This window comes from Opisthocomus hoazin, chromosome 1, assembly GCF_030867145.1.
Source record: "Opisthocomus hoazin isolate bOpiHoa1 chromosome 1, bOpiHoa1.hap1, whole genome shotgun sequence".
Lineage (NCBI taxonomy): Eukaryota > Metazoa > Chordata > Aves > Opisthocomiformes > Opisthocomidae > Opisthocomus > Opisthocomus hoazin.
The window spans coordinates 122,125,909-122,147,791 of NC_134414.1; the positions used below are offsets into that span (position 1 = coordinate 122,125,909).

Here is a 21,883-nt window from a genome sequence, read left to right on the forward strand (position 1 = left end):
TCTCAATCTAATTGCACGCTTTGATGGAGTAAATATCACACCTAACATGCTTACATTAGTCCCTTATAGAATATATCACGCTGCCCTGTACTCAATGGGATCAGACAGACAGAAACATCTATGTAACTCGAAGGACTTTTTGTCAGAAATAAGACTCGCTCCATCTGACAGTTAGGGCTCAACTTCTCTTTAAGTCCCAATACCTCTACATTATGAAATCACATTCTAAAAAATCCTGTTTTGACGCATCAGTTAAGTGTTTTTGATGTGTAGGAAAGTATTGGGATCTCGATTCTCACAATCCTCCTGCCAGCTCATGTTTGAAAGTACTGCTTCATGCAATATGTGTGAGCTCAAATACGGGTTTTTTTGGTTAAAGATGGAAACATAAAAATAAAGGATTTCACCTCTGATGAAAGAGCAGTTATAAAAATAGCCTATGGAGAAATAAAGCCAGGGAAGTATAATATTTGACGAGGCAAGGAATCCTCTGTTCTTCATATAACATTCACAAAAATGTTTATACTATTTTTTTTAAATGACCCTTTGCTTTGCTTTGTTTAATAAGCAGCTGGAATGACAGCTAGGTGAAGACACCATTGAGAATGAACAGATTCTTATAACGCTCCTGCCTCTGAACTTTACTTACACAAAAATATTTCGGAAACAAAAACTAAAAATGCTTTCTGACTGCATCACTAGGACACTCATGCATCTGTTTTAAAATCCATTAAAATCACAGAAATTTTTCCACACAATTGGCTTTGATTTAGGCAGTTTATTGAGCCTGATTAACTTCTGATATTGAAAATGAACTTTGCAAATGCACTATGGACAAACGTAGAGAACTTCTCTTGGTGCCAAACCACTTCAGAGGCTCCAAGCTTATCCAGCAATCTGTACTCAACACATCTTTCTTCAAAAGGTCACTTTTTTTTTGGTAACGCATTTCTATTGTAGTTCATGCTAGAAGAGCATGGAGAGAGCTTCAAGCATATAACAGAAGCCTCAGCAGCCCTCCGAAATTGGTGTTGTTCCTTGTTTGCAGATTATTCCTTGTTACAAGGAATTAGGCTGAGATGGAGAGTGCACACGGATTACAGTGCTGGCAGTAGAGCTGACAGAAAAAAGCAAAACCAAACTTCTTCATGTCCAGTCTGTTTTCCTCACTGCTAAAAAGAGGAGCACAGCTTGACAATGCATTGCCATTATTCTGGAAAATTCACCTCTGCTATCGAGAGTTTTTGGAAACTATCTGGCTGTTACCTGCATGGAAAAGTCCTAAATCCAAATCATCTCACTTCAAAAAAGCACAGAAAACCACAAAGTATCTGCAGGACAACTTTAATACCACGAGAGAGCACTTTAAACCACTGGATTTGCCAATATGAATTCATCCCAGATTGCACACCAGCTGGGCTTTACCAATCATGCAGAAGGTTTATGCCACAGAAAACAAGTTTAGTCATCTCTATTTTTCAAACCTGTGCTCATTTCACAAAGCCGTTACCACTGCCAGAAACTGCCACGTATCAGCCCCTACCACGACACTACTGAATGTAACTGCAGAGGCCAACATCACTGGTCAAGGTCAAGTCATGTCACTGAAGATACAGGGTCCATCCAGGCTACATGAACATGCAAGAAAACTTCATCCACCCTGAGTGCTCACAGAGGTTGTTACTATTAAGCGTGCAGCAACCCCACCAACAAGAATCATCTCTGTGTTGAGCCACAACCCCCGACCACCACACATTTCCACAGTGTTTGCAGGGTCTCCTTTCCTTCCCACTTTTAAAACGGTGAGCACAACCAATTATCTTTACAGATACCACCATGTCAGATACCTGGCCTCTATGGGACACGGCAATAGAGAAACAACCATTTCAGCACTGTCCTTGAGAAAGAAAAAAAAAAATAATCTGAGTAGCTTTCACGGGCTTTCAGGATGGGGGAAGGAGGCATTTAACAAAAATTGGCTGCCAAGGAAGATACTACAGTTACCACAATTTCCTATTCTAAGTGCAGGGAGGCAAGGAGATGGCAACATCTCAGATACCACAAAGCGGTGACTAATGCAAATGTTCACAGCGGTTGGCCAATATGCACTGAAAACGTGCCAAAGTGCACATGCTGTAAAGAAGACAATGTATGGAATTTTCTGTAGTACAACATTACTTCTCAGTGAAGGCAAGAGGAAAAAAAAAAAAACCAAAACCAAAACCCAAGAAAGAAAAAAACCCCAAAACTTTCAGCTAAGAAAAAGCATGATAAAAATACCATTAAGGTGACATCAGCTTCAAAGCATCATTAGTTTCATTAGCCCCTGCAAAAGATTTCAGGTAGCTACACCTATAATTGAATATTCTAACTCCATGTTGCCAGAGCCTCTTGTAGGAACCATATTTTATAAAAAGCCAGTTTTTAAGTTAATTTTAGCCTAAACTGATCAATATTTTCAATATACAAAAGACAAAAATTTGCTCTTTTCAGGACAACAGGTTCTATATTCTCTACATAAGCAAAATCCCTCCTCCAAACAAAAAAAGTCCCATATCACCTTATGATGAAATTACACTTTGTTCTTCCATCAGGACACTAAAAAATCCCACATGAAGATGAAAAAAAAGGTAGAAAACAGGTAAACGAGAAATAACGCAGTGAGCTGAGTAACCAGTTCATGCTCACACACTTTCCGTACCTTCCAAAATGGCTATTACAAATACAAAAGGTGGTTTTTTTTTTAATTTATCTTTGAGTAATCTATTGACCAAAGCTGTGACTACCCGTGAAGGTTATTTATAAAAGATCTTCAGTGATATTTTAGCTAATGACATTTTAACTTCTTTAGGTAATGGGATACAAATTCACATCCATTCACTGTAACTGCGTATCTTTGACAACTGTACATGAACCAGAAGACCAAGGTGTTAGCATTGTTTCTTGCCCACTTTTTTCAAGTAGGCATGTTTCAGAAACTCATTCGTGCCTGACAAAACTCTTGTCAGCATCTCTTGTCCGGACAAGCAGATACCCTCAGCTTTCTCAGCGTCCACAGTGCAGAACCGAGAAGCCCCGCCCGGTAGCCTCCCTGGAGGGTTTTCATACTGCTTCAGCAGGTGCAGCAACAACACAGAGCATATCCCCTTACTTTAATCCTAGAAGACTTTCAGGACACGCAGACCTCGCTCCCCGCTGACAGCATGGGGCACGCTGGGTCAGGAGGCAGCATGGCTGAAGAACCCTTACGCCAGGCCACCCTGCCCCCTGAAGAACCCTCTCTGCGGAGGGCTCTGCAGCCTTGGGGGAGCCAGGCAAAAACAGCAGGGTATGTCTGAGGCCAAAGAGAAGACATGCAACTCAACCCACGGTATGTCTCCAAGCTCTTGAAGAGGGCTTGTTGTAGGCACAGGGTCTCTGGGGACTGCCTTGATCCCATCTTTAAAACATTTATAGACTGTCTGGGCTCCATTTATAAATGCTCCAGTCTCCTTTTTAGAAAGCATAGGTTCAATCCTGCTCTCAGCCGAGTCGACGGAAAACTTCCCATTAACATTAATGGTCCCGGCTCAAGCCATAAATTCCTCTAGCTCCCCAGCCACTTCTGCTGACCTTTGCTTAAACTTCTTTGGATTTGTCATCATCCTTCTGGAAAGCAAGTCCTTCTGTGCTATTTTTCTCTTTGCAGTGGTTTCCAAAAATCCCTTCTCTCTTTATTATCTGTGACTTTCGTCAATACACTCTCATCTCAGCATCGCTGATTATGAGCTCCACCACTCCTACAAGGATCATCATCGTATCTCTCTCTCTCAGCCCGATGCAAGGCTGTTACTAACAGTACTTAGTTCATGTCCCTTTGCCAGTCCACGTAAGGACATGATCAGAAATAACGCAGCTGTGGATTTGAAAAACAGCGCAGACCGCCACATTCAACAGAATGGAAATAGAGTCTTACGGCACACCTTCTCCAGCCACCAATTTTGAAATCTTATCAAGGTAAGGTCTACCAAGTTTATCTGGCAAGATCTGCTCTTTGTTACGTTGATCGTGCTGACATGCACAAGACAGAAACTTATGGCAGTAAGCAAATGCCTAGCAGTACCTGCTGTGTTTGTACTCCCTGCTGGGATGCAGAGTAACGCCATCCCCGTTTCACACATGGGAAGCCAGTAACAACGGCTGTCTCTCTCCTCTGTCTCTCCCGTGAGTTCTGCCCGTGGGCAGGCTGTAACACACCACACCACACGGCTGCAGCCACATGGGCCAGGTCTTGCACCCGAACCTATTCCAGCCTGGGCTGCCGCCTCCCTACCTGGAAAGCAGCCGCAGACAAATCCTAACCGCCTGGCAAAGTCACCCGAGAAGGCTGCACGGGTCTCCTCACGTCCAAGGCCAGCAGCCCAAACAGCTTTGCTCTTGCCTCACAGGCCAAGTTTCACACTTGGAGCTTAAAAATAATCCTCTGACCTTGCAGCAGATGCTTGTGAAGCCATGTGAGCTCTGCCCCGTTCCTTCCAGGCCTCGGCAGAGCTGCAGGCTATGGCAAGAGAGGGAGATGCCTGCTTCTTCCATGCCTTTGGCCCCTCTTTCCCCCTTTTAACACTTCAGATCACTCAACCCCAAGAAGCTCCTCTGGCCTTTCAAATTTGAGTAGGATTTTTCCACCCTCCCAGAGGAGCAAAACTTCAGCTGCAATAAAATACGCATTACTGCCAGATTGAGTAAGCCACACCACAGAAAGCAAGTTACTGCTCCTCTTACCTCTCCACAGAGGACTTAGCCCTGCCTTGCTCTTGGTAAGGGCAGTTTCTGGATTGAAGCTACTAGATTGGCTCAAAGCTCTTGAGAAGTGTTCATCCACTACTGAACCAATGTCTCCCTGGAAGTAAGTGAAAAGGACGCAGCGAGAGTTAAGGTACTCCATCTCGGCAGGCTGGTCTTTCTCGTCCTCCTCTTGCTTGCTGGGAAGGGTCACTTCCAGAGAATCCTGCATCTTGTTGTATACGGCTAACTTCTTCTGGGATTAAAAACAAAACAAACAAGAGATGTATCACTGATGGCATTCAGTACAAGCTCAACATCTGGTTTCCTTAAAGAAAAATAACTGAATACATTGAATATTCATTTCATAATTACAGTTGGAATACAGGGATGTTTTGCACCGACATTTCACAAAGAAGATATTACCAGCGCCACTTAAGAGTTTTTATTCCTCACACACAGATGGACCTGCTTCTCAGGCACATACCACCATTTATTGGCAACGTCTTTCACTCAGTACCTTCAAAACAAAACAGACAGGCTCTAACAGTTCACTCCTAACTCCCACCTGGAAAGGATATTCCCATCAATAAAGACTACACAGGTCGAGCCCGGCCCTGCGGAAGGGTGGCCAGATACACAACGTCTGCACTTCACCCGTCCAGCTGAACACGCACAAGGTTCTGCCGGCCACAATCGCCCCGTTGAGAGTACGTGGCCCTCCGGACTCCCCACATTTACTCATTGCTGAAGGTCACACAGACGGGAGAATTTGCTGCTTCCTGAAAAATTTTCCACTGTATACGTAAATTCTCACTCACTGCCAAGAAAATTTTTATCATAGGAAGCTATAACTTAGGGTGGTGATTGGGGTGGGGGGGTTTTTTTGGTTGGTTGGTTTGGGGTCTTTTGATAGGTTGGGGTGGGGTTTTTCCCCCTTTTCCTTTTTTCCTTTTATTTTTTTAAACACCAGGTTTTGGAAAAAAGCACAAAAATTCAAGCCATAAAAAATTAAACATGTGATCTGGGGGAAGAGGGGGATTGACAAGTCTGCAAACACATGCAGAAAAATCCACCCCAAACCAAAAACACAGAGAAGCATATAAAAAAATAAAACCCGCACAAGCCATCTGTGAATGGCTATTTCAGAATCTTCTCTCTCTCTCTCAGATCAAACCTAAATGTCAAAATAAATGTGTGCGAAGATCCATTTTGCATGGAACATATTTTTCAGATGTTCCACTTTACAACTGTTTTCGCAGAAAAAATTCTCCCCACAACAGTCAAGCTACAGGAATCATAGCTTTCAGCTAGCTAGCCACTTCCACAGCTGACTTTACACACAAGCAGCTTCAAGAACCCAAAAACAACTATAGCACATATGTAGAAAGATTTCATAGCTTTTCTATAGAATTACAGTTTGACTTGTAGTTTATGGTCTGCTTGGCAATGTTTTAGAGTCATCAGAATCTCTTTAAGTTTACCACTTTTTTCCCTTTTTCCAAAGCTGTTTCATAGAAAAAGTTAAACAACTACAGAGCCCATAAAGTTTCATTTATACAATAAATACACTTGTCCGATTTAGACATAATTGAATGTAATTTTCTCATCTTGTATACCATCAATACATCTACATTCGGTGCTTTCTAAAATCCTATAAGCCAATACAAATGCTCTCGTAATACAAAATAGATACTGCGGGGCTAAGTCTTAATTATGAATGGTTATTTAAAAAATAAATGTAAGAAAGAGCTATTGACAAGTGGAATTAAAACTTCTAACACTAAAAGCTCATAGCAACTAAGCAATGTATCTGACATTACAGTAGGTTAACTGATAAACATAAAACAGCTCAGTAATACATTTAATTCCCATGCTGTCGCCTGAACTGCAATGAAGGATGTAAGTAATCTTATTTTACAATTTTGGATATTCAGACAACAGTTTGGAAGTCATGTAAATCTGTACTTCACAAAGCAAGTTATACCACAGCTCTGCTTAGCAGAATATTATGTATTTAGACTTACAGTTTTATCCGAAGATCCTATAATACATAAACTGTGGGTTTCACTTTAAAAAAATAAATAAATAAAAGGAACCAAATGTGGAAACAGCAAATCCAAACAGCTTTACAATTGCTAAAAAGAAACCAGTCTGAGGCTCTGAAACATGTTTTTGCAAATGCAGAATTTGGGGTGACCTATACTTTTTTTGTAAATGCTTTATGCCCTCTGTAAACAAACCAACAAACAAAAAGTCTCCTAATACGTGCTCCTGAAATGCTTAGTAAGGTATCACTCACAATGAGCTTCATCGTTATGCCTAAGTAATCACAGACCGATAAGACCTTAGTAAGACAGAAATGATTATAACAATATTGCACATACAGGAGATGTACCTATCAGAAATTTGCAACACATCTACCTCAGTGACTTGGTCATTCCTAAAGGTGCACCATAACCCAGATCCTCTTAAAAATGCAAGACAAGTGATTGGTGAGGGTGTTTCTTTCATTTAATTTTTTGGTTGGGTGTTGATTTTCAAGTAGAGACAAAGTGTGACAGAGATCCTTTATAGAAGACTAAATAGATGTTGATCTATTACGACCTCTCAGGCTCAATGTATATGTCTGACCTTGAACACAAGCAACGCACTTTAAAAGTTGACTTCTATCATTATAGTACACTATTTGTATTTATACTGTAAGTATGCAAATACATGCACAAGCATGCAATTATATACAGAAACACATCATTTAATATAGCCCCTGGCTTGACTTGGTTATCAGGAAGGAAGTCTTTCAATGTTCCTATATAGAGACTGGAGCTCAGGAAATTAAAACTTATCTCCAGAGTCGCTTCTCTGTGCAGGAATGTTCCCCCTTCCACAGCCTAAGAATCTAATTCATTTTCCATTTCAACTCTCTTCCCTCGCCTCCAGTCCATGGGCAGTCATTACAAGATATTCGGAGCACTTGCACCAAATCTGACCTTTTTTTTTTTTTAATGTACAAAAAAAAAGATGGTAGTACTGATAGACAAGTACGAGGCCTTGTGTAGGGACTGAAGTTTTTTATAGTGAAAAGTTATGTTTTGTGGTGAGCTTTTTGCAAAGGATGAAAGTTCTAAATTAAAAGATTTTTCAAAACAGCATCAAGCCTGGGATCAAACACAGATGCAATTTGTATTTCAGGAAGAAATTATCAGCCTGTGATTACAGAACTCTTTAAATAAGAAACTACAGTGAGATAAAGTGACTCAACAATTTTTCCTTGTATGAAATGTATATACATCCTTTGCATTGTATACATCCTTTAAAAATGTTTTTCTCCCCGCAACCCCCTTAAAATACCCTGTCTGCACACAAATTTGATGTTACTTCTTCTGACCTTAGCAGTAATCTTCTCATAACACTTCTGACTGCACTCGCGTGAGTGGAAAAGTATCCAAGATCATCAACTGCTAAATTAACTTGTCCCACCATCATGGGGTAAGGGGGAACAAAACTTCCCAGAAACCTAACCTGTTATCTGGGCTAGCCCAGCTTCACGTGTACTCTTCACATAGGAATGGTTCTGGCATATACTTCGGTGGCCAACAGCATGTGTAAGATCTTTACAAACTGACAAACACAATGTTCTTTCTTGACTATACTCAGATCGCCAATACTCAAACATAGGCATGAAATCTACCTCCCTCTTCCTTACAAACCAGAGACTGGTATTAAGCAGCCTCTGAAAAACAAAACAAACACACCGAATCTCATCTTGGCCTAGACCCAGAACACAGAATGAAAAGCCAGCTTAGCCTACTGGGAAATAGGGAAATTCGGTGTCTGTAGCACCTGATGCCAGCTTAGATAACAGACCCCAGCCTGTGGCTGAAGGATGAGCGGTATGACCTCTGGGTATACACTGCTGTACAGCATGGGCTGAATTCAGCATAAACCAATGTTATTTTTGTTATTTCAGATATTCACAAACAGGCTTTTCCAAAGAGAATTAAACTCTTCACTGAAAGTTGTCTAACAAAAGGAAACTAAAGGTCAATAGCAAATCACCGCTAATATGGGACTATTAAAGAGAAGCTTTATGCTGGATAAGCATCATTCTGTGTCCTGGAGGAAAACTGAGCATTTTTAGACCTAGAAAGCCTGTGGTCCAAAATCTCACACAAAATCCCCATCTTGAAGAGTGCTGTTATTTTCTGACATACCCTATCCAGAACCAAGCAAAACCGTTCTCATGCAGTGAAATTCTGGCCACATTAAAGCCAATGGCAAAAGTCCAACTGACTCCAGGGGTCCCGGATCTCGCCCAGGGTGTCTGGTAAAAATGTCAGAGCAATCCTCTTCGCAAACTGCAAAAAAATCCACTTCCAGATGAAACCAGAAAGTAAGCAGCAAAACAGAAAAACAACCAAGCATGGCTGAGAACAGAGAAAGTTTTACTTTAGCTAAGTTTGAATCGAAAATTCAGGCCAGCTCTTATTTTTCATATAAGCTGGCTGCCTGTTCCTACAACTTACTACCTCCATACATGCCATCATCCAGCATATGGTCCTTTATGCTCCCAAGCATGAAAGTCTGGTGTGCCTGTGGCCACCTGTTACAGATTTTCCATCATGAGAGAAAGAACAGGAACCCAAAATAAAGAATAACTACACTGAGGAAACGCTGTATGACCCTATCCTGAGAAAAAGGCTGTCATTTGACATAAGCTTCTGAGAAGGAATTTCAGCAACAAACTCGAGGCAAATCACAGACAGTCCTCCATTTGTGGCGCTGTCTGCCAAGCAGGCTCCTACTGATAACACAGAAAGTATTCAAGGAAGACGACAATTTCAAGCAATCAGGGCACCAAATGCTGGGCCTCAAAGCGGTATTTACAGCATGCCCTGGAAACATGAAATGCTAACTTCTACCCTCACAAATGAGCAAGCCGAGCAAAGCCACACACCTGCTTTCAGGTGAGCCACCGGATTTGCAGCAGCAGAGCCTGGAGCTCCTGCTATGCTCTGCTGATATGAGGGAAGCGGTGGAAAAAGAATGAATCTATACATCTCTTGCTGTACATCTAAACAGAGGTGTACCATTAAACTCTAAAGTTCTGTTTTTATGTAGGTAGAGGACGATCAAATAGAATTTGGTGCCAATCGGAACAACAAAGTAAAGCAAGCCACATTTTTTAACTCAGCAGTGTCTCATGGGTTTAAACAAAACAACCCAATGAAAGTCCCCACACAGGGCAAGACTTAATCCAGGTTTTACATCCTGTTATTCTAAGAGTGGTCTTTACAAGTGAGTTATACAGGTCTGATTCAGCTTCCAGTGAAGTCCGTAGCAGGGCAAACTCCAGGTTTCTAAATAAGCCTTGAGAAAGCATCTGAATTACAAAAACTGAATGTGAAGCTATCTTTTGCTGTTATCTGCTGTGTTAGATACTGCGGACTGCCACACAGTACAAGCAGCGTAACAAGCCCATCCTCATAGTAGTGAGCACAAGATACGAAGAACTTCACCAAAAATCGAAGTTACAGTACCTGAATTAGGGTTTAGCTACAGCCAGCTGACACAACGTTAAACGCGACTTGTCCTTGTCTGCAATGTTGTTAGTTTGGAAGGAAGAGTTGAGTTACTAACCTAATTTCCTAATTAAGACAAGCCCTTATCTGGAAAAAGTCCGTCTACTGCACTGCCAGCAGAAAGTCTGACTTGAGCATATCACAACTCTTTATGCAAGACTTGATTTAGCAAGGATGGTGTTGGCTTAGCTCTCTACCTCTACATACCATGGAGAAATTCCAAAACGACCATTTACTGTAACTTCCCATTTCAAAGGTCTTAAGCTCAGCCGTTAGTGAGCCAGGGTGAATCCTATCTTAGCCTCAGCTCTGCCACCTGCTATACCTACACTGGCAGGGCATGGCAAGCCGTCACGGCGTTCCGCGTGCGCCAAGAATATAACGGGATTCTTCACCGATCATGTGTTTCCACAGTCTCTTTGAATGAGCAGCTCTGTTACACCCATTCCTTACCAAACCCATAGGAAAGCCAAAACCTACCACTACAGCTGCACAGACCCTCAGGAAAGCGCACGATGAAGAGCGTTTTAATTTCGCCTTTCCGCAGGGCTTTACCCTCACACAGGCAGGTCTTCTTAGCACACATAGGAACACATTCGTATTGTAACACCGGCACACACTCGCTCTGTCTTTTGGCAAAGGAACACCGAAACCCTGATTTATCTGAGAATTAGGGCCACATCCCATTTTCATCAGTTCCTTCTGGCATCGCATGAGCATGTATATATCCATACTCCACTTACTTCCCTCCAGCAAACACCCTGGACTTCGGCAATCTCAGCGATCTAAGTGCTAAGCCTCTACTCCCACTAACATTCAATAGGAATTCAGGCTTCAGTCCATTAAGCACTTCAAAAAAAACAAAATCCCTTCTAAATTAATTTGCCAGCAAGTCCTTTATTGGCTAAGGATTGGTGAAAGCTAAGCTTCCAGAAATTCTGCATTTCTGTGCAAGGCAAAAATCAGTTCTGCACTGATGTTAAGGGGGTGAAAGCTACAGATGCAGAAATGTGGGAATAACTTTAGTGTGAGGTAACTTTAAAAGGGTATGATGGACCATCCCCTACAAAAAAAAAAAAAAATTTAAAAGCCACTTCTGCACATCCCAAGCGCATGCTAGTCCATCGTTTAAAAGCAACCCAAGATCTGGTACTTAGAAAAAAAACCCAAAAAAGACACAGCCATTCAAATCCCTTTCACTGCAGAGCAGTGGCACAATGCCAGCCGCTCGCCGGGGACACTTCTCCCTCCTGACCCACGTATGCAGCACGCGACCTACAGAAACTCGGTGAGGTTACCTCTCCGAAGAGGCACCGCGGCCCAGAACTTGCGCCTCTACATCCGGAGCGGCAGCGCCACGGCTAGGGAGCTTGCTTTGCTCTGTAAAGGACACGGAACTGATACCGAAAGCCGGCATAACCAACTAGACGTTCATGACAGATTTACTACAAATACCTATGAAGATGCACAAGCTTTAGTTAGAATAACACACCTACATCTCCTTGCAGTGAGAAGGAAAGGAAAGCCAACGGGAACACAGCGTGGAGGAGCTTTCTGCCCCAGAAAACAAACCATTACACCGGATACTGAAAGACACTGGAGTAGCACACCACCACTGAAAAATGCTTCGATGGAGTCCTCAGATATTTTGAGGGCGAGCTCCACTTTATCAGCTCCAATGCAGAGCTTTATTTTTAAGATATCCCACCAATTCATCTCTCCTCGCTGTTATTTTTAAACCACAGTTTTAATTCCGGCAAAGAACAACATTCTTTAAAATGGTCATCATCCCCACGAAGAGCGCAGGAGCGTTTTACATGTTGAACACATGTGTAAGAAGAAACAAAAACCTGGCAACAGATTCTTCGTCCTTCTTTCTTATGCTCTTTACCAGTTGATTAAGTGTCCCTGACAGGACAGTTCTGAAGAAACAGAGACTTGCAAAATGTCATGCGTTACCCAAACAATAAATCTTTCCCCTACAACTACAGATGCATGAGGAGTTCATTCTATGTTTGCCTCTTTTTTGATTTAAAAAGCATTGGATTCAGAGGAAATACACAAACTGCTCTAAAGCTCGCAGCTGATAGAATTAAAGGGTGCAACATTCTTATTTCAGCAACCACAGCTCGGTTTTTCAGTCTGACATTTGACTAGGTTGTGAAGACCCTCCAGCTCCAAATATTTCAGGAAAACTGGCGCGAGAAGGATTAACTAAAACAAATTGTCAGTAACGTGTAGGATAGCAAGGTTTAGAATGTTTCTTGGTGGAAATGGGATATATGGTGCTGGCCACGACTCCCGAACTGTATTGGCTCAACAGAGCTATCTATTGTTCTTGCCTTGCGTATCTACCTCCACCTTTCTTAAATATCATAACCCACAAGAACTCAGTTTATTTAAAATAAATTTTCAAGAAACTTTGGCGTTCATTAGGGTGCCTCTGGGACATTTCATGTACGGTGCTGCTTTCGGCTGACCGAAAAACTTCATGATTCTGTTTAAAAATAAAAAGCAATTGCACTTGAGCGTGACACAGCTGCTAACGATCGTTTAATAGATTTTCATGTGCTATGTGTTCTACACTGTAGATGTGTAAGAGAAACACAGCCAATCACCTACAGAGTTAAATGCCAAAGAAGTTCACCAAAGTTTCAATCGCGGTTTTCTACTTCTAGTCAGAGAGTCAAGTTATTCGAGATTATTTATTTATTTTCCCTCCAAATCATGCAGGGTAACAACTGGAGCTCCAGATATTCAAAGTTCATAACTAAAATTACTGAACAGATGGAAGGTTGGGCAAACTGTGACCTAGATTAGCGAAAAAATAACAACGAAGGCACGGTGTAACGGACAACACTCACACATTTTCCAGAGCTGGTGTTTGCAGCGAACAACGTGAGCAACCTGGAGAAGTTCGCCGGGGTATCATTTCTGCAAACGGGTTCTCCCTCCCAACGATAAAGAAAAAAAACCAGTAACACGCGATAGGAATTTTAATGTTTTAGCCCATATTCGTGTCTCCCAGGCAAGCTGATATTAGGGGTCACTTCCCATGTACGGAGAAAACAATCTTCATGGATAATAATGATAAAACCTTATGGAATGCAGCAACAACCAAAAAATGTATTCTCAGATGACTACATTAGGGCCAAGTCAATATTAGTCCCACTTCACCCACGCACTGCATAGTCTAAAAATGCTGTCAGCCTGATAAGAATTTCCTGATTCACTTTCTTTAAAAAAAAAAAAAAAAAAATTAAAATAAAATCCACCCGATCACCAAACTCGGCTGCAAACCCCGCTGGGGCCGGTCTCGCAGGAGAGCCGGGGTGCGCGGGGAGCAGCCCGGGTCCCCTCCTGCCGGCACAGCGGGAGAGCGTGGAGACTCCCCAAGTACGGAGGAACGGCGGAGAGGAGGAAGAGGAGGAGGAGGGGGGGGGGGGGGAAGAAGGCGAGAAATAACTTTCTCCCCTTCCCTGCTCCAGCCTCGCAAGCCAGCGCCCACCCCCAAAATGCAAGAATTTGGGGAATTTTTTTTTTTTTTTTGGGGGGGGGGGGGGGTGGGAAGAGGTCTTACCAGGCTCCGCGGCTCCAGGGCACCCTCCACAGCTCCCCGCATCTCCAAATCAGGCCGGGGGCTGCATAGCGCATCGCTGGCTGGCCGGGGCGGAGGTCTCCGCCCCGGCCAGCCAGCGATGCGCTATGCAGCCCTCTCGGGGGGGGGGAAAGAGGGGGGGGGGGGGGGGAAGGCCTCCCCAAAAAGCCCCCCCCCGCCTCCACCCGAGATTTGCGCGCTGCCCCTCGCAACCCTCCCCGCCCCTCACCTGCGGGCAGCCCGCAGCGGGCGCGGCCGGATAGCGGGGAGCCCCGCACGCCGCCGGGGCCGGCTGCTGCATGGCCACGTCCGAGCAGCTCATGGCCGCGGCCGCGGCCGCTCCGCGCCACCGCCGCCTCCTCCTCCTCCTGCTTCTTCCTCCTCCTCCGGCTTCTTCTCCCTCTCCTCCGCGCAGGGCGGCCGCGGCGGGGCGCCGCGCAGCCCCGGCTGCCAGCGCATCTTCGGCGCTCGCCGCGCCCCGCAACCGCACTTATAGCGCGGCGGCGGGAGCGCGGGGCGACCGGACAGCGGCGGCGGGAAGGGGGGAGCGGGGAGGGGGGGAGGCGGGGACCACCGCGCCCCGCCCGCCCCCCGCGCGGCGGCTCCGCGGGCGCGCAGCACCTGCGCTCCCCCCCCCCCCCCCAACGGTTTGAGGGGCCCCCATCGCTATTTATTCGTTCGGTTTTGGGGGGAGTCCCGTCGTCCGTGTCGTCTTCCCCCCTCTCCCCCCACTGCGGGGTCGGGAGAGGGAAGCGGCGCGGTGCCGGGCTCGGGTCCGCGGGAGGCTCGGAACGAGCGATCCCCTCCCGAGGGGTTCGCGCTGGGAATTCATCCGGGGGGGAACCCGCCCGTCCCGGGGGAGGTGGCAGGTGGGATGCCTTGCCAGCGAGCCCGGGGAGTCTCACTTCCCTCCCCATGTTTGGTCCACGATGCTTTTGTTGGTTTTTTTTTTAAATTAAAAAAAAAAAAAACCATCACTTAAGTGTACCGCTCTACTTGAAAAATACGCAGAAAACCAGGATCTGGTTGTAATGGCTCCAGTCCTACCCAAACATATTCACGGCCTACCTCCGTACACACATTTTTTGCCTGCGAGCCGCCCTACTGCCGTCCCGCACTAGCAGGCTTTCGATGCTATTCCTCACATGGAAACGACTACGCCTATGGCTGGTTAGCGTTGCCCCAGCTTACGAGCCCGGGAATGACTACACTTGTTTGCTCTTGTTTTCTTCTTGTTTGGCCTGAAATGAATTCTTTCAAGTTTCTTTCTCACAAAATTTGTTTCAAGGTTTAACTGCATTTAATAGTGGCCAAAAACTGAAGCCTTCCATCAAGAAGTCTAAATTTATCCTCTCTCCCTCTGTATATACACACACACACACACACACACACACACGCACAACTCCTTGGGCAGGACAATTAGATGAATACACAAGGTGAAAATAGCTCTGTCTGACCCCGGTAGGATTCCCTGCTTATAGAAAGCATTTCTCCAAAACACTCAACTGCAATACTTTGAAAAAAGAGCCAGTTTCCTGCAGGCACGTTTAAATTTTTTTTTTTTTTTTTTTTTTTTTAAAGTTTTAGGCATACAGATTTTAAGGTAGCTATATACTTTTTTAATAGCACTCCGGTAATTTGTTCCTGTTGTATTTTGTATATCTACATAAATGGATCCAATCTTCAGCGTTAACCCTTGCAGCCACTCAGAAGTTTCCGCAAGGTTACAACACACAAACAGCATCTACTTTGCTATTCCGAAAGTATGGGCTTCCAAGCAGTTTCTTCGGGGAAACAGAAAATCCCAGTGTCGATCGCTATCCGCAAATCTCTGGTCGATCTGGACCCTATTAATTTCAGAAATCTCTTTGCCCTCATTTTCTACTGCAACAACAAGCCTGAGGCAGAAATTTTCCCGACAGCAACGTCTGCAGGAGCCGGCGGCCGTCGATCGGCAATAGCAAGTGCCGCCTTCTGGAGCTCGCTGTTCCTGGACACGCGCCTGACCCCGACCTGGAGTTTCTTACCGAGAGCGCGTCGGGCCGGGCTGCCGTCAGGCATTCCTCCGGCCGCTCGTCTCCTGGCACCCGGCCTCCTCGCCTTTGGACGACTGGCTGCTATCCACCCTCGCAGATCCTCTCAGGGAAGCTGCGCTGCTTGCCGCAGAGAACGGTGAAACATGTTTCCTGGTTTAGGGAAGGTGTTGTTTAGCACCGTTCTGTTTGACATGCTTTCAGATGCAAGGGCAATAAGGCCCGATGATAGTTTATAAAATAAAAAACAAAAACAAAAACAACAACAACCCAAAACACCACCCATCTATGCTTAGTAAGCAGTAACAAGTCTGTAAAATCATGAACAGGAACAAGTTCTTTCAATGCCAATTGATCATTCTCAGGAGAAAATCCACTATCAGTCCTTAAAGCAGAACCAGACCAACCCAGAAAATGATTTATCATCTACTGTGCTAATGCAAGACATTGAGGTGGGAGCACATTAGTGAACATTTTACACCCAAGTACAGGAGGCACTTGCAAGAGATTTATAGATGCGCTAACACAGACATCACTGTTTTCCGCAGGATGACAAAATGCTCCGATATTCAATTAATGCACATTCCTTGTTATCAGATCCTATCAGATGCCTTCGGGCACGATACAGTGGCATGACACATCATGTCAAAAATCAGAACGGGACCATTATCAGGCAGATGTTTGACATGATGCATTCTGTCAGTCAGCCAGTGGCACGCAGCCATTGCTGAACAGGATTTTGACATGATAGAGTGTGCCAACACCGTAGCACAGAACTAGCATGTTCCAAAAATAGGGACAAATTCACCTCTGGCATAAGTAGAACTAACTGCAGTGACTTCATTAGATTTGCATCTGCTTATGTCAACAGTGAGTTTGGCCCGTAATCTGGAATTTATATAAAAGACTGGTAAGTGGCTACATTTTCAGATATTTGTTATACTGCTTTCTACTCCCAGCATTCAAGCACTATGAGACAGTTGGGGTAAAACTGCAACCTTTCTCAACTCTTTCCCCTCCACCTCACAAGAAGCAGCATCAGGTTTCCATTTTTAGCAGTGTAACAATACCTCGGAGTACATAGAGGTTCGCTCTTTTCAGAAACATGGGAACTTGTGAATTTGGGGATTTCACAAGGAGCTGGAATTCACAAAAAAGGAAGAGAGAGAATCTCCACTTTCTGCCTCCATACTATTTCACAACAGTAGCTTCAAGTGCTAGGTACCCCAGAACAGCAGCAAACTGTAGATTTGCAGTGGCAATTAAAGTAATAGTAAAAGAATGACATGAAAGAGTGGCCAGAATGAAATGTGAGATCTGGTAAGATTTGGAGATTTCTTAAAAGGCATAGTAATTTATTGCTGTTCCCTTTCATCACTCCGGAATGAAAAGCACAGCTTGCTAGTGCAGATGCACCACACTGACAACAGGAGAGGACAAGAGCAGGCTAAGGTATGACTGGTGCATGATCTTTGCAGGAGAGAAACACCCTGGCTTTCTGCCACAGTTCATTTCTTTAATGAGGAAAAGAACCAACTGGCTGTATTTTAAGTAAAGTTCATTCATTTTTGCTGTGTATTCTAGCTTCTTAAATCCATCAGGGCACCCTGATTCTTGGACTAGCTAAACTTCAGCAATGCTAAGGGCAACCATGGAAATAGAGATCGGAAAATACTCACAGAGCACTAGGTAAGCACCACAGCCAAACGCGACTTGGTACAGCAGCTATGTGGGTTGTAACATGGAGCGAACTCAGCTTGTCTGGAATGCTGTAGTTCTGGACAAGAGGGAAGAGGGAACACATTAATGACATGGTGGAAGCAGACTCTGCACCAGCTCTTCAAGAATTGTTTGTTTTGAGATGAACTTTACCTGTTGGAGTCGTGGGTGCTCACCACTTCCACAGATTAGAAAGTTTATGTAGGGGTCCGAATAAATGCTGGAAAGCAGTAGCAAGCCTTTCAAACCTTTGAACAATGACAACAAGAAGTACAGCTCTTCCTCTTCCCTTCTCACCAGTGTGCAATTATTTCCAAATATTTCTTTGAGAAAACAATTCTGTACAGCTAGCAGTTCCACAGAGATTAAAACAAACAAGTCCCCTCCTTTATCCCCCCCCTCCTTGTTTCACCCTCTGCTGGCATCCTATAAGTATTTAAATCATTGGAAACCACACCCTAGCTAGCTGTGGCTAGTATTTACAGGCAGAGGCCCTTGGCTTTACTGTTACAGTCCGCTCAACAGCCAAAAATGTAACACGTTAGATTTTCCTAGAAGAGGAGACCACGTTTGAAGACACGCACTGCATCCCAATGAAATAAACACCAGGCATTATCTGTGCCTTATATATAAAGGAATAGGAAGGGTAAAAATCACATTTGTTTGCAATTGGCTTGGAATTCTCTGATGAGATTGACAAAAAAAATAATAATCAAAAAAGTCAACATTGATGAAACAGCATTTTTGCGGAGACAACTCAGCTTTGATAAGCACCCCCTAAAGCAGGTTAGGTTTCAGGTGGAATTTGCCCTACAGGTTTCTAAAGGTTTAACGTCAACTTACGTGATGCTGTGTAGCTCAGCAAGGGAGTTTACCTTGATCTAGGGACTCAAAGGCTGCTAGGCACATTCCTGTAAAGCTGTAGTGCCATCACCACTGTGAGTTACACTTCCAGCTGATACAGCACAGGTCCCAGAAGTGCAAGAGGCAACTGAGAGCTCCAAAACTCGGGTATTGAGCTCAGGGTCTCTCCATTCCCCAGGAAAGAAGCACAAGCCGGGGGCAGGCAGGCACTCACTTCCATTCCTGAAAAAAAGGAATGGAAGCATACTTAGACTGCCCTAAACATTTGGGGAGGGAGAGAAGGATGGGAGTTACTTCCTTTCCTGAGAAGAAAGTTTCTCTCTATAGACACTTATATTGCTCCAATTTGAAACAGTACGGAAATTGAAAGGTTGGGTGTTTGGGAAAAAAGAAGCATTTCACTCATTCAATGCCATTTTCTTTCATGCAGCACCTTGGGAGTCCAGGAAACAGGCTTAACGTTTCCCTTATACATATAGCAATTACGCATTCACCACCGAGGTTTGACCCCTCTGGAATGGGAGGCAGCAGCTCGTGTGTGGCAAGTACATTACCCTAAGATTTTAGGATCGCTTGATTCAACAGGCAATGAAAGAACAGCAAAACGTTGGCCAAAGCTATGATCACAAGGTGCATAGCAACCTCCCATATGATGTGATGATCTAGACACCTCTCTAGTCATCTCCTTCATATTTTGCAACATAAGTAAAGCTGCAGTGCCGATCACAGCAAATATCTTGCTTCAAGCCACCAACAGCTTTCACATCTCATGCCTGTAATCTTCAGCAAATAGATCAAGGACTGTTATTCATTTTAATGCCTAAACGTATTATATTTATTCTTCTTGTAATATTTTCTGTTACCACAGAAAATGTTTGGCTCCCAAAGAAAAAGAAGGAATTGTGTCAAAAGTCCAAATTCTTCCTTGAAACACGAACATTTTTAATAGCTTTTATTGAATATATGCATTGGAATCCCAGGGCACAATCTGGCACTAAAATCCTCCATCTATTTTGGAATTTTTCACCACGTCTATTTCGTAATACATTATTAAACATGCTTCCATCTCAGCAGTTGAATTTTGGGGCCCTGTTCCATCTGTGAAGGAAGAGCAAAACAGCTAGGGCGTAACTGTAAAGGAGAAGCTGAAAACTGACAAAACCTTCAGATGCTGGATGATGCCTTTCTCTTCCATCCTCCTCTTCATGGGAAAAAGCACATTGGGGTGCTCCTTCAAGCTTGCAGCTGGTGCAGTAGCTGGCCCAACACAGGGTAGCTTCAACACTTCCCAGTTGTCCTGAAGGTTGCTTTGATCCCTAAAGTGGCCACGGATTGAGAACAGACTCACTCCCTGCTCCCCCTGCCAAACTCTGGGGCTGCAGCAAAAGTGGTGAGTATGGAGGGATTGAGGATGAAGCCTAGCAGCTCCTGGCAACTGAAAAGCCTGGGAGAATACAGTTTTACTGTTCTGCAGACTGGGGATCTGTGACCGGTTCGTGAACACTGACTGCCACTTTGCTCTGAAATTAGTCCTGTTGTCATCGGCATAGCTTCTCACAGAGTACTGCAGTGGTCCTCCAGTCTTTGATATGCCACCTGTAACTGCTGAACGGCATGCATATGAGCACTTTTTCGATGAATTAGCCAGAATACAATATATAGTGTCTGCCAGTTTTATGCAGCTGGGAGCAAGCTGACAATGCCTGGTCTGGCATGAAGCCTATAGCAAAACATTAGCCCAGCAGCACATTCAGAACAAATCTGAACAGGCAGAGTGAATTTGTAGCAGACCATGTTTGCATCAGCTGACTGCAAAAGTTTTGATCCAGCCCAACAAGCCCTGAGGCAGGGCTAAGGCTTTTCATGACACTTAAGCCATAATTGCTGTTAAAAGAAAAGAAAACAAAAAACATACGCAAAAAATCCTATCTCCTTGTTTACCTTTGCTTCCCCTCATATCAGTGCAGACATCTGTGTCTATAAGATTCATAGGACAGAGACACCAGTCCAAGCTAGGACTAACTCAGTAAAATAATGATAAGTTTTATCTTGGATTAATTCTTAGTTTGAAAAAAACCCAACCTTACAAATCATACTTCCCCACACCCAAATGATGCCTAGATTTTCTACAACCATCCCCGCTGTGGCATAGCTAACATTCTGCCCTGTCCCAGCCTTGCATTCAGATATTGCAATCTTCAGGAGAACAGGAACAATTTTTTATACTTCCACTTCACCCTCAGACCTATATCACAATTGTATAGTTCTGTCACCAGATGTAGCAAACCTGTCTTTCCTAGGTAGGCTACTTCAAATAACTCCTCAAGAAACAAAGTAATTGCAGTACTGCATCCAGTTGAGCTGCACTCATTTTTCTTCCTTATTTCTCTCTGCTTGAAGTAAGTGGTTTCCGTAATAATTCAGCTAGTAACAGTCCTTGTGTTTTACTGGGTGTGATTAGTGTCTATAGGAGCATTCAATGAACGCCCTTGTCTGCAGAAATGGGGCAATGCAAATCCTTTCTTTGGCTTAAATGACAGAAAGCATTTAATACAAGAAACAATGCCACGCTTTTAATATCATACACCATTTCCCAACTATAAATATATATGTTAAATGCAAGTGAAAAGTGTCTTTGCTGCTGCAACACACAGTTTCACAAATGCCAGTAAGAGTTTGACAATTGCTTGGGGATTTTCTTAATTTCTTTTGCCACGAGTGTATATTAGAACAATCATGCAGTTTGCTCCTGTACTAGATTATTATAATAATCAAGACTGTCAGCATTTCTCAGTTTCTTTTCATATTGGTCTTGTGATCTCATTATCATAGGCTTTTCATTAGCTTTTCTTTGCTCATCAAAAGAATGTGTGTGTATGGTGAATGAAATGACTAGAGAAATACTTCTAGAGTATTACCAGTCTCCTGGTAAATAAAATGCAGCTATCAATAACACTTCACCAGCTCTTCTCAGTTGACTATGGTATCATTCCTTTCCCATCACAGAAATAGAATACTCTGTGTGAGTGGGAAAGCAAGTAGGTAATTCTTAGTGTATTAATATGCTGTATAGTAAAATGTGTAAAATGTTTCTATATAGATGCACTAATTTCTGCAATGACTGTGTGAGCTATCACCACTATTTCTCTTAGAATTGGAGATACAGAGGCAGTGGGCTTAATCAGCTCAAGATCATGGCCAGAATTTTTGCCACTCAGGCATGGGCTTAAGTCATGCAGCTTGTTTAGTCTGTAGATACCAAGATTCATTGCCGTGATTATTCGCTACTCCATGGGCATCTCTATGCTACAGGATGTGATTGCATT

The 21,883-nt window shown here is 43.7% G+C and overlaps 1 protein-coding gene across 4 annotated transcripts in view; it reads right to left on the reverse strand.

Annotated features, from left to right (window-relative positions):
* The window catches only part of VGLL3 (vestigial like family member 3), a 36,385-nt gene that overhangs the window by 13,376 nt on the left and 1,126 nt on the right, over window positions 1-21,883 (reverse strand). Inside the window, exons 2-5 of one of the 4 annotated variants that reach the window (XM_075434175.1) lie at window positions 17,847-17,941; window positions 17,654-17,751; window positions 15,969-16,127; window positions 4,762-5,017 (exon numbers count right to left, since the gene is read on the reverse strand). In XM_075434175.1, the coding sequence (XP_075290290.1) occupies window positions 4,762-4,993 (232 nt within the window). In that variant the 5' untranslated portion in view covers window positions 4,994-5,017; window positions 15,969-16,127; window positions 17,654-17,751; window positions 17,847-17,941. Of the gene's footprint in view, window positions 1-4,761; window positions 5,018-13,923; window positions 13,959-14,170; window positions 14,415-15,968; window positions 16,128-17,653; window positions 17,752-17,846; window positions 17,942-21,883 lie in introns of those variants that run through there. The other 3 variants (XM_075434167.1, XM_075434159.1, XM_075434183.1) reach the window with 3 other exon arrangements.